Source organism: Meles meles, chromosome 18 (assembly GCF_922984935.1).
Source record: "Meles meles chromosome 18, mMelMel3.1 paternal haplotype, whole genome shotgun sequence".
Classification (NCBI taxonomy): Eukaryota; Metazoa; Chordata; class Mammalia; order Carnivora; family Mustelidae; genus Meles; species Meles meles.
The window spans coordinates 47,340,576-47,353,453 of record NC_060083.1 but is presented as its reverse complement, the minus strand read 5'-3'; the positions used below and the strand labels follow the sequence as shown (position 1 = coordinate 47,353,453).

The 12,878-nt window shown below is 55.9% G+C and overlaps 1 protein-coding gene across 2 annotated transcripts in view; it reads right to left on the bottom strand.

Moving 5' to 3' along the window:
• Positions 1-11,635, bottom strand: part of CRHR1 (corticotropin releasing hormone receptor 1) — a 47,135-nt gene extending 35,500 nt beyond the window's left edge. For both annotated transcript variants that reach the window (XM_045983746.1, XM_045983748.1), the window contains exon 1: positions 11,422-11,635. In XM_045983746.1, the coding sequence (XP_045839702.1) occupies positions 11,422-11,454 (33 nt within the window). In that variant the 5' untranslated portion in view covers positions 11,455-11,635. The remainder of the gene's footprint in view (positions 1-11,421) is intronic.
• Between the last annotated feature and the right edge of the window lie 1,243 nt (positions 11,636-12,878).

Here is a 12,878-nt window from a genome sequence, read left to right as displayed (position 1 = left end):
GGCACGCGCACCCACTTTCCACCACTGCTCTGTCCCCAGGAGCCACCAGCCACCTGCGGACGTGGAGTGTGCCTCTCCGTGGAGACCAGCCAGGCACAGGGAACGGTGGAGGGGGGTGGGCAGTGCCTGGAGCCCTGCTGACCTCCCAGCCAGGACTGCTCTCCTTTTCTGCTTCTCACGCATTCATTCTCTCCCCCTCTTCATAGGGTTCCCCCTCAGGTTCACTCATCAGTATTTTCTCAGGGCTCACACCTTCTCAGCCTCCCTGCCTGCCTCCCACCCACCTTCCTCTCTCCCCTGGTCTTAACTTCTCCGGCTTTTCCTCCCTTTCTCCCTCCCTACCTTCCTGCCTGCCTTTCTCTAAATTCTAGCTTTTGCTGAAGGCTTGTACCATTGCCAGTCCTTGATTTTTCTTACTTAATCCTGCTCGACCCCAAGAAGTTGGAGCCTTTACTCTCATCCCACTGCACAGAGGACAAACTGATGCACACACGAGGGTAACCTGCTCAAGGTCGCTTACCACGGGAACTAGAGGACCTGGCATGGGAGCCGGGTTCCAGCACGGGGACCGTACCCCTGGGTGGGATAGCCTGTCCCGCCTCCCTTCCTACTCCTGTCCCTGCCCCTCAGCATGGACCATCCCAGTGAGGAGATACAGGTTTCCTTTGTCACCTGATGTCTAGCTCTGGGCTACAGCTGGGATCCCCAGGAGCCGGCTGTGGAAACTAAAGGGGGGGATGGGTAGACACCCATGGGACACTGTCAGGCGACATCAGGAAGGGCTGAGTTTAGTTCTTGGAGAGGAGTGGAGCCAAGCCGAGACCCTGATCCAGCCCCTTGCTCCTGGGAGCTGTGACAGCCACTGGGAAACCATCCCCTAGGGCATGGGAGAGGCATCTGCTACTCTAGGTGACAGAGCTGAGGTGTTGGGGACAGTGTGCGAAGACACCCGCTACGCAGGTGTCACTATCAGCTGGGTCCTCCGCTTAGCCGCTCTCTGACAAGTGTGAAGTAAGGAGGATTTCAGTGTCAGCAGAAAAGGGATGTCCTTTAAGAAGCCGCATCTTAAAAGGGGTGTGAAGAGGGCCAGGAAGGCAGAGTGCAATCATTGACTGGGTGGAAATCAGGTTTAATTAGAAAACTGCTAAAGGTTTTGGCGCTGTTTGTTTTCCAGAGAAGCAACTGCCTTCCAAGGCCGTGAGGTGTTGGTTTCAAGGGGCTTCTGGGCCACCGAGCCCCACCGAGGAGGGTGATTTAGGGTGGAGATCAGAAATAACCATACAATCGTCCATAAGACAGGCAATGGCCCTGATTTTTTTGCCTGCAAAAGAAGTGAATTAAGCGAAATCAGAAGTTTCCAGAGAGTTCTTGGCATCTGGGAGATAGAAAATTCGTTTTTTCAGGCTTCACCCCAGAGACTGAGGTCCAGCAGGCCTGAAGGGAAACTCTGGTTTTTAATGATCTCCTGCAGTTCCGCAGAATCGCCAGAACTGAGGGTACCCGAATGAACGCAGTGGTTCTCAACTGGGGGTAGCTTTGTCCCCCATGAAACACGTCACGTCGCCACAACTGGAGGAGTGCTACTGGCATTTAGTGGCTGGAGGTCTAGAGGCTCCCATGCACAGGACAGCCCCCGCAGCGGAGAAGGACCTGGCCCCAAGTGTCAGTCGTGCGGAGACCTGGAAACCCTGTGCTAGAGCGGTTTGTGGCTTCCTCCCAGATCTCAAGACACGCACCTGCCGGCCCATCATGGAAGCTGGGAGGGGGAACAGCAGGTGGGGGGCCCTGGAAAGAATGGGGGAACAAGGGAGACAGGTCTGTAGGACACATAGAAGGCAAGTCACTCCCTCCAGCACATGCCCTGTGGGACCTCAGACCAGTCAATTACCTACCTCCTAGCCTCCGGCTGAAAACAGGGGAACTGAGGAATGTGTGGCGGAGATGCAGGGAGGAAGCAAGAGATGCAGGGATGAAGCAGGAGATGCAGGGATGAGGCAGGAGATGCAGGGACAAAGTAAGAAGGTGCCTGCCTAGGGCGCCTGGGTGGCTCAGTGGGTTAAGCCGCTGCCTTCGGCTCAGGTCATGATCTCAGGGTCCTGGGATCGAGTCCCGCATCGGGCTCTCTGCTCGGCAGGGAGCCTGCTTCCCTCTCTCTCTCTCTGCCTGCCTCTCTGCCTACTTGTGATCTCTCTCTCTCTCTCTCTCTCTCTCTCTCTCTCTCTCTCTCGCTGTCAAATAAATAAATAAAATCTTAAAAAAAATATTAAAAAAAAAAAAAAAAAAAAGAAGGTGCCTGCCTGTGGGTGCAGCCGATGCAGGGAAACAAGCCTCAAGGGAAAGGCATGCATGGCCCCCTCTTCCTCTAAGCCAGCAGTCTGGGCTCACCCACACGAGGCTCCCGGGCAGCCTGTGTCCAGGGCCAGTACCTTGGAGGCGGGAGGCAGAGCACTGAGAAGCCGGGCTCCCTTATCTCGGGCAAGCCCAAAGCCATGGGCTAGAACCCACGGGCGGGTGGGGGGGGGGGGTGCTGATTTCCGTGAGCTTTGTGGTGAGATCCCCACAGAGGAAGGGCTTCCCTTGTCTCACCAGAGCACGGCGACCACGGAAGGTCATGAGTCTTCCCCCGCCACCGCAGTGACAAGGTGCAGGTTGATGGGTGAGAACCAGGAGGGGAGGGGCCCACCCAGAATTGCCAGGGGTAAGGGCTCCAAGGAAACCAAAGGTTTCTGCCCTTCTGGCTATAAGCTCTTCCTGCGTCAGGTCCCCAGCCTCCGTGGCCAGAAAGAGCCGCTCTGTCGCTGGGTCCTGACGGCAGGAGGCACACGCATGGCCGGCAGCCAGGCTCCTATGAAAAGTGAACCAGGGATTCTGGGCCATCAATCCTGGCTCCAAAGGAGGGTTTTAGACCACCGGGTACTCAAAGGGTAGTCAGGATGTCTGCTGGACTGCAAACCATTTGTCACTGAGAGTAAGCATTTGGAGACGCCGAAGTGAATTGTCCTCGCTCAGACATCCCCCCTGTGTTGTCAATAGAGGCATCTCACTGAACAGGGTTAGACCAACTCAGACGTCGTCCACCTCCCCAGGGTAGGCGTGTGGTACAGGCTGCATGATCATCATACACCGTGGGACCAGGTGCCAGTCTGCCACGGACTGGAAAAATCCATGCGGTCCCTCCCTACAGCCTGTGTGAGAAGCCTTGCCTTAGCTGGAGGAGAGCAGACCGTGGCTGACTTATCAGGAAGGCCCCATGGAGGAGGCTCCATGGTTGGGGCCAGCGTCCAGGGCAGCAGAGGTGAGGCGCGGGGCCCCCCAGGAAAAGCAGCAGGTCTCACTCAGCGAGTTTTATTGGGGGCGGCGGGCTCCTCCCCACATAGCATGTCCTCCTTTATTTTCCATCATGGTCCAGAGGAGGACCAAGCCCAGCGAGGTTGTGTGACTTGCTTAAGGTTACCCAGCCGGGACATGGCAGAACTGGCTCGGACCCCAGGCACCTGCCCCCTCAGCTTTAGGGACAGCGCTCCTTCCTGGGTGGGGGGTGGTGCTCGACTTCTCAGGGGCGCACACGTGCCCTGCCACGGTGCACGGACCCTGTATTTCACAGCCTGGAGGCAACATTAATAACAAAACCATTGGAGCCCCACAAAATGGAGAGAAAAACACCAGAGGCGGCCCCACCCCCCTCCCATAAGGAACTGGGGGTTTGGATGTGGATTGAAAGACAGAATCCCCCCTAGGGAGCCAAGAACTGACCCACTCCTTTCCTCCTGTGTCCTCTGCCCACCTCTGTCTTGCCTGGCTATTCGTGCTTTGTTCCCAGCAAAACCAGGACAGTCTGGCCGAGGGAACCCCAGGCCGCCACCACGCCTCCTCCCCGGCCCCTGCTTGGGGACCACAGTGCCCTGCTCTCCGAAGACCCCAGGTTCTGAGAAGGATCTTGCCCCTCTGTCAGCCCAGCTCCAAGTCTCCCTCCAACATCCCTCACCAACCTTGCCCAGAACCCCTCGGGAAGCCAAATGCTGCCCTTGTTTTCACACGTAGACAAACATCCCCAGCAGTATGGGGACGGGGGTGGGACACGGGCAGGGCTGGAATTGCTCAACGTTACTAAGTGGCGCCGACATCGCAGCCCTCGATCCGCCATTGACTCATAAATCCGCACGCAGAGGCAGAGGAACTATCTGTGTAGCTTGTCATTTCTGTGTCTCCTGTCGTCATAGCACCTCTGCATGCACAGCAAACGTGCAGCAGGGAGCGGGAACCGGGAGACGCCCTCCCCTGAGTCCGCATCTCGCATCTCGGGGCTGTGTGCGGGCGTGAGCACTGGACTGGGTGCTGGGGACCTTTGTGCGTGCGTGTGTGTGTGTGTGTGTGTGTGTGTGTGTGTGTGTGTGTGTGTTAAGGGACTCCTCCCGGCCTTGGCGGGGCTCAGAGTCTACGGTCGGAGCAAGGGCTCAGGGGAAGAGAGTGACTAGGGGTCCATGTGGGGTCTAGTTAGCAGATGTTTTGAGCATCCCGTGAGGGGGACACACCAGAGAACTAGAGGGTCCCCTGTTGTTTGAGAGCCCACCCTGAGCCAGAGGTTCACGTGATGGGCAGGAGACAGAGCAAGCACAGGAACAACCACTGGAGGGCTTCCTGGAGGAGGGGGCAGGGATAGTTCAGGAAGACTTTGGTGGACATGTCAGACAGGATCGGTGCAGACTGGAGGGCAGAAGCCCCACGGGGAGCAACAGCATGGCCAAAGGCTGGGCAGCCATTAGAAAGGAGTATTCTGGGGGTGCAGAGGGGGTCGAAGGAGAATAGTCTGACTGCGGTGGAGGGCCAGAGCACCGATGGATGCCTGGAGTGTCTGATTCTTTCACACCTAGAATGGGACAGCAGGACTCAGTAGGTCGTGAGTGGGGGTCTGACACAGAGGCAGCTCAGTAAATGGCACATCTGGACAAGAGAAGCTGGTTGGAGAAAAAGGCAGGAGGAGGGGAGAAGGGCAGGGGGTTAGACCAAGCCCAGGACACAGGCAACCCTCCAAGGGCCAAGCTCTTGGCCTCCCAGCCAGGCCTGTGTGGCCCAGGGAGTGATTGGAAGCAGCTGGACCAGTCTGGCCAGTTTCTGTCCTGGACTCTGACCTAGGCGCTCTGGCTCATGGCCAGACTGGCTGGAGGTTGGGAAAAGATGGGCAGGTGGAGGGGGGCAGGTGCCTACCCCAAGAACCCCTCCTTAAGGCACCTCACTGGGGCTGCCCCCGTGAAGGGCCCAGCAGGGCCAGGGTGGGATCATAAAATTACCTGTGTTTATAGGGCAGGCAGAGTCCTCCCAAGTATCTTCATTTGTCCCTGAAACAGTTTCATGGCCACTGTATAGACAGTTGGCCAAAGAAAGCGTTTGGCAAGAGCATTTGAATCGGCAGCTCTGTGTACATGGGACCTGTCTCCCAGAAATGCATCTTGACGTGGCCATTTCACAGAGAAGGAAGTTTATGACCATATTCCCCAAGGCTTCCTCCCTCCTCCACATCCACCTGCCGCCTGCATCCTGCATTTTGCAAGGCAGACAGGGCTTACTCTGGAAAGGAATGGTGAAGACTCTGTTGCTTACAGCACTCCAGCTAGTTGTTTTCTGGGCGCCTGGGTGGCTCAGTGGGTTAAAGCCTCTGCCTTCGGTTCAGGTCATGATCCCAGGGTCCTGGGATGGAGCCCCACATTTGGCTCTCTGCTCAGCAGGGAGCCTGCTTCCTCCTCTCTCTACCTGCCTCTCTGCCTACCTGTGATGTCTGCCTGTCAAATAAATGCATAAAAACCTTAAAAAAAAAAGCACTCCAGCTAGTTGTTTTCAAAATAATTGTTTGCATCCATGAGTTAGTAATTTTGTATTATCCTTCCTATATGTCTCACTTTTATTATCCAATGTTTTCACATGATAGATGTTCAGAGGGTCAATTGTAGGCACTTCTGTCCTTTGACCTTGGCACTCAGCTGACAGCAGGTGACCCCCATCCCTTCTCCCCAGGGACTGTGACAAGGACTCTCTGGGCAGGAGATTCTCCATTGCCAAGAACTCCTTCCTCCACCTCCCATTCCCTTACCCCGTCTTTTGAGGGTCTGCTTGGATCGACAAAATGTGGTAAGACTTATTAAGTGACTACTCCAGCTGATGATTTATTAAGCCAGGTACTGTGCCATTGTGCTTAATTTCACCCCTGACATCTCATGAAATCATTAGGATTAATCCCATAAAGTAGGTACTATTTTCTCCCTCTGTGCCATTGTGCTTAATTTCACCCCTGACATCTCATGAAATCATTAGGATTAATCCCATAAAGTAGGTACTATTTTCTCCCTCTTTACAGATGAAGAGACTGAGGTTCAGAGTGATAACCTGACTTGCCGAGAGCCCACACCTGTTTCACCCGATGTTCCCACCTGTACAAAAAGATGCTGACCGCCACATCAGGCAGAGTGAGGGCTGGCTGGCCAAGAGCAAGTCTGAAGACAAGCGCTGGAAAAGGAACTCAGAGAATCTTAGGAAACAGGGATCATTGGTAATCAACAAATTTGTTCTTTGAATTGGAAACTGCAGCTAAAATTGAGATTTGGCCTTAGCTCCAAAATGGGCTCAGTCTTCCTTCTGTTGATTCCAGGCTTGGTTAGGGGAGAGTCAGAGCTGGGAGAGATCACCACCCCATCCCTCTCTGCCCGGAGGAGGAAATAAGAAAGGCCCAGGTTACCTGCTACCTACTAGCTCTCCTCCAGACACAGCACAGGAGCTAGAGCTTCACCAGATAAGGCTCTACCCTTAATGGATCCTCTAAATCATCGGGGTGCTGCACTGGCTGTTTGTTGTTTGCTGTCTTCCTCCCTCCTTCCTTCCTTCCTCCTTCCTCCCTTCCTATCTTCCTTCCTTTTTAAAATAGTGGGCTTAAGGGGCAGTTCCAATCTTCTGCATCAGAGCATTAGAGGTGGCTTTTCTTTTTTTCCCCCTTTTTCTGTTCTTTTTTTTTTTTTTTAGGGGGCGGGGGGGAGGCAGAGGAAGAGAAAGAGAGACAATCCCAAGTAGGCTCCTATGCCCAGCGCAGAGCCCATGGGGCTCCATCTCATGACCCTGAAACCATGACCTGAGCTGAAATCAAGAGTCGGAGGGAGGCTTAACCGACTGAGTCACCCAGGCGCCCCGAGATGGCTTTTCTGCTAGGGTAGCTTTGACATGACATCTGCGTCTTGTGGGAACAGCAGTCACTCCACTCTGATGGTACAATAGTAAACCGGAAGAAGCAGCAGTAATGTCCGATGAACATTCGTGAAATGACCACGGTGTGCAGTGGACTCTAACGTCCAGTGCTGTGACAAGTGAAAGAGGCGAAAATGCTATATACTGAGACTCCCAGAGCTTTTTCTGGTTGCCGCTCCTGCATTATCCCATTTTGTCCGAGAGCAATCACCTTGCAACTTTTTCTGAAAACAAACACTGTGGCGGGTGCTGTTTTGGGTTCTTTCCGTGTGTGAACTCTCTCATCCTTACCTGGGCCTTGTGAGTTGGGCACTGTCTCCATTTTGTAACTGGAGATGCTCGGGGGCGCCTGAGGGGCTCCGTCATTAAGCCTCTGCCTTTGACTCGGGTCATAATCCCAGGGTCCTGGGACTGAGCCGTGCATTCAGGCTCCCTGCTCAGCCAGAGCTTCTTCCTCTCCCACCCACCTTGCTTGTGTTCCCTCTTTCGCTCTCTCTCTCTCTCTCTCTCTCTATCAAATAAATAAATAAAATCTTAAAAAAACAAAAAAGGCTGCACCAATAAATAAATAAATAACTGGAAATCCTCAAGCTCAGACAGGGTATTGAATCCAAGTGTCAAGAACCAAGGTCCCACAGCTGGGGAGGAACAGCACCGGAAAGATCTGCTGCAGCCCAGTCTTCCCACGGAAGTTCATGGCCCTAAGGAGTATTTAGAAACACTCACATTTCAGAGAGATGTGAGAGGTACCCTGGAATGGGAATCTCGTTCAATACACTTGTTTACTGAGAAACAGCTCAGAGAGGGAAATTGACCTGCCTTAAGTCACACAACGGATTAAAGGCACAGCTGAGACCCAAGTCAGGTTGGCCAAATCCCAGGCTGATGGCCTTTCCACCCCAATAACTGCGGAAATGATCAGCCCTGTGCCTAATGCCTTCTTTCCAGGCCACACCACGGCCCTGGGCTTGGGCCTGCGGGCTCAGCACAGCATAGGTGCTTGGGGTGCGGCCAAGGGGCACCCTGGACCCTCCAAACGCCTTCATCTGTGCTACTGAACCCTGCTGGCTGCTGATGCTCTCTGAGGAGCCAATGTCAGACAGGGTGAGAAATGGATTTTCCACTTGAGCTGATCTTCACAGGCTCTGGGTCAGTGTCCTGCTTTTCCACGGGTCTGTCCCCTCCTTAAGAACTGGACTGACACCCTCCTTAGAGGATATAGAATCCGGAAGGCCTCGGCTGGCTTTCAGCCGTGCTCTCCTATTCTGTACCTGGTCTGTGGTGGCCCATGAGCGCCCCCCTCCCCCCACTCTGGGCTCACTTTTTTGCCCTCCTGCTAATGCTCCTGTCAAAAAGTGGCTCCACTGTATCTGTCAAAAAAGAATTTGGAAATGGTCCAAATGTGCGCCAGTACAGGATCCAAAGTATATTCACTCGCAGGAAATCGCAGCTATTGACAAGCTCCCTTTGGAGGTTCGGGAATAACCCGGGACTGATTCGGGCTGTGATACAGTATGAGAGTGTGCCCAATGGCCACGAGGGTACCCAAACCTGTACTTGAGAAAGGGCCGAAGGGATTATCTCAAAAATGATGGCCGTGGCTGTGTTAGGAGGGTGAGGGGGTAATAATTGTCCCCTCTGGTTTCTAGACTCTGTGACCCTCCTAGATTGCCCTTATGATGAGAACAAGAGCAAGAAAATCAGCTCCAGCTTCCGAACCCAATCACCTTTGCTATCCCACCAGCCTTTGCCTTCTCTGCCCTCACACCTGCAGCCCACTTGGACCCCACCATTGGGTCTCCCTGAGAGCAGCTGCAGCTGGTGGGTGGGTGACCCAGAGGTGTTCAAGCGTCCTCTCTCCTGGGGGCAAAGACAGTATTTCACCTGTCACTTACTCACACCTACCCTCCGCACCCCCCTGCCCAACCCCGCCGGCCCCAGTCCCCTGTAACCAGGGCAGTCTTCTTCCAACACTGTCTGACTTGCTGGGGACTGAGCTGGATGTTGGATTAACTCCCCTAGACTCAAACAGACAGAACTACCTGGGCTCTCATCCAGCAAAGACCTAGGATGAGACTTAAGTGGCTGTGAATATTCGTGGATCAAAGCTAATAAACAAGACCTTAGAACAACAGTACCTGGTTTGAATTCTGGTTCCGATCACTGGTTGTGTGACCTGGAACAAGTTATTTAGCCTCTCTGTGCCTCAGTAATAATCCCTACTTCCTAGGGCTGTTAGGAAGCCAAAGTGACTTAATATTTGCAAAGCAGGTAAAACAACACCCAGCAACTTGTACATGCTACATAAATAGGGGGAAAAAAGTAATTATTTAATTGAAACCAGCATGCACTGTCCATTCATTCACTGCCTCTCACTCATTCGGTATTTATTAAACACCTAATGAGTTCATTACGCCAGACATAAAGGGCACACACCTCACCATCTAGCAGGAGAAATACACATGTCACCATCTAGAAGGAAAAACACACACATAACGACAGAAAAAAAAAATTCGTTTTTCCATGTAGAAAAATATGACAATTCTAAGCAGAGAATTGCACAGGATTCTAAGAAAGGCCAGCGAGAGAACATTTACGTATTACCACGTAAACTAAAAAAAAAAAAAAAAAAAAAAGAACAAAAAACAAACCCAAAGCCTACAGTTCGATTCCTTGAATCCATTTAAAAGATCCAATTCAGCCTAACTGATGAGTGAATTCACAGCAAGGTTGGGTACACACTAGCCTTTCGGAAAATATTCTCATTCAATACCATCTATTCAACCTCCCTGGATGTTTTTCTTCCTCCCTCCCTCTCTCATCTCCTGGTCACCCAGAAAATAATCTCTGGGTTCACCCTTAGTCCTCAGTTAATGGGTGGGGGAGGGGATATGGGTTCAATCAGACCAACCCTCAGTCGTTTTTAATACACCACTTATAAATATTTGGGAGGGGAGGGAGAGAGGATGGAGAAAGCTTCAGTCACTGCTAAGATCTCCACTGACCAACCGGCAACTGCTACCATTTTTTAAAATTTGGGTGGTTTAAGTCAAACCACTGTGAGCCAGTATACGTACAGTTGGTTTAATAACCAATGGAAAAATGAAATTCGCACCCCTCCCCCAAGTCAATTCAATTCTTCTCAATGTAATCGCTTTTAAACGCCCTGAACCCAGTCAAGCTGGTGTGGTCTGTGTTTGTAGTCCAGGCGGTCCACACTGACCCTGCGGAGTCCGGATCCTCCGGCGAGAGCAGGGCTCTGGGGCAGCGGTGCCCAGGCCCACCACCTCTCATCTCCCTCGGGCTGCTGCTGACGCGCCTACACCCGGCGCGCCGAACCGCTTTGGGAAACGCTCGGCTCTGGAAGTGGCGGCTGTCACCACCCGCTGGCCGGACTGACGACACCCCCCTGGCCTTTCCCCGGCGGACGCAGCCGGCGGGCACTCCCGGACGCCCCAGAACTTCAGCCGGCAAACGCTGGACGTGCGGTCTGGCGACTTTTTCTAAACTCCGGGCGCCGGAATCGCGTCGCCAGACCCGGAGCCGGAGAAGCAGGCGCGGCCGCCCGCGCGGCGCAGCGACTCGTGAGTGCAAAGGCTCGGGCAGCGAGCGCTGGGCTCCGGCCCGCCGGCCGCCACGCAGGGCTCTGGGCGCCGCCGGATGCACCGTCTCCTCCCCGGAGATTGCGATGTTGATCAAAGGCTGCGAGACCCGGGGGACATTTGTCTCCCCGGACTCGCAGCTTTCCGAGCAGGGGAAGGGGCAGGAAGGAGCTCCCAAGAAACGGGCGGGGGCGGGCGGAGTGGGGGAGCTGGTGAGAGGGTGGTGAGGCCGGTGGGGAGCCCACCTCCAGAGCCGCCGGCCCCGGGGTCGGGGTCTGCATCTGGGGGGGTTGGGGTGGGCGGTGGAACCAAGTTTTCACTCCCAAAGCCTAAAGCGATTCTCCGCACAGAGCCGGTGGCCGGGGTGGGCGGACCCCCTCCTCCGCCAACATCCCAGCAGCTTCGCCACAATGATGTCTTTTTTTCACTTGAGTCCTCCCAGCCCCCGCCACGCTGGCTCCAGAGGTCCAGGGAGAGGGACCCGTGCGTAGACCTCCCCAGTGACCCCCATCACACCCACAGCCCACCCGCGTCCCGCGCCGGCCGGAGGCTGGGGACGCCCGCGCTCGAGGACTGACCGGCTCGCTCTTACCTTGACGAGCAGCAGCTGCGGACGCTGTCCCATCCTCGGGCTCGCTCGATCACCGTCCCGGACGCCTGGGTCCCTCGGACATCCCAGAGGGGCCGGCCGACGGTGGCGGGCTGGGGCGGCGACGTGGGCTGGGCGGCCGGGCTCCCGTGTCGCTGCCCGGCTCTGCTCTCCCCGGCTCCGCAGCCCGGCTCGGCCCCGCGGGCTCCCGCGCTCCCGGGCCCGGGCAAGTCCGGCGGCCCTTTCCTGACTCAGCCCGGCCAACAGCCGCCTAGCGTCCCCGCCGCCTCCCCCTCGGTCCGCGCAGCTCCCAGCCTCGACTCCCCGCCCCCTCGCCGAGCGTCCCCTCCCCTTTCTCCCTCCCCTCTCCTCTCCCCTTTCTCCCTCCCCTCTCCCCTCCCCTTCAGTCCCTCCTCCGCGCCGCACCCCTCTCCGCTCTCCCCTCGCCTCCTGCGCGCCCCCCTACCAGCCTTCCGGGCTGGCTCCTCGCGCCCTAGCCTTGCTGACCCCCTTTCCCTGCGCCCGGGTTTGCGGCAGTCGGCGGGACGCACTGGTAGCGGTGGCGGCCGCCGCAGCGCGGGATGGGGGGCGGGGGCGGCAGAGGAGGCAGCCTCCCGCCTCCTGCCTCCCTCCTCCCTCCTGGCTTGAGGTTGGGGCCTGGGGAGTCCAGGGAGTCTGGGGGAGCTTGGGGGGGTTCAGGTGAATCTATGAGAGCGAGGCGATTGGAGACTGGGGAATAGGGCAGCCCCGAGTGAGCAGAGGCGCCGCGGAAACCGGGTGAAGCTGGGAACTGCGTTTGGGCAGTTCCCGCCCTGTAGCCGACCCGGGAAAGGTCCGCACCGCGCCCCCTACAGCGGGGTCCCAGCGTTGAATCCGACCCTCAGCACCTTTGGCACCCACACGCCAGGTGCGCGCAGAGACGCGAAGCTCTGCGGGACGAATCCTTCTCGTCAGTTCGTTCATTCTTTCATTCACTCCACACTAAGCGCCTGCCCGATTTGGTCCAGGCAAGGGGCTTAACCCGGGAACCCTAAGATGAACGGGAGACGGCGGTGCCGGGCAGGACTAGTTGGCATCTGAGCATGGTGGAGCGGAAAGCAGAGCGCGCATTGCACTACGGCAGGGGAGAGCAGCTAGGCAGACAGCAAGCAGGGCGTGGAGGAGGCCGAGCGCCCCCTGTCGGCCGGACCCTCGGGGGAGGGGTCAGCTTCCCCGCCAGACCTGAGGTCTTCAGCAGACTTGGCTCCCTAGCTCCCTACCCTACCCCCAGCTCTGGGAAGCAGCTCCTGCCTCCTTCAGTCCCTTAAACTTTCCTCTGCAGTCCTTGCATTTGGACAGAACTTTTTCCTTCTTCTACCCCTTCCTTCCTCCACGGGGAAGCTGAAGAGAGAGCTGGAGCCACCTGGCAAAGCCTCAGCCTGCAGCACCAAGCAAACTCCCTTCAGAGCCAGCTCGAGGAC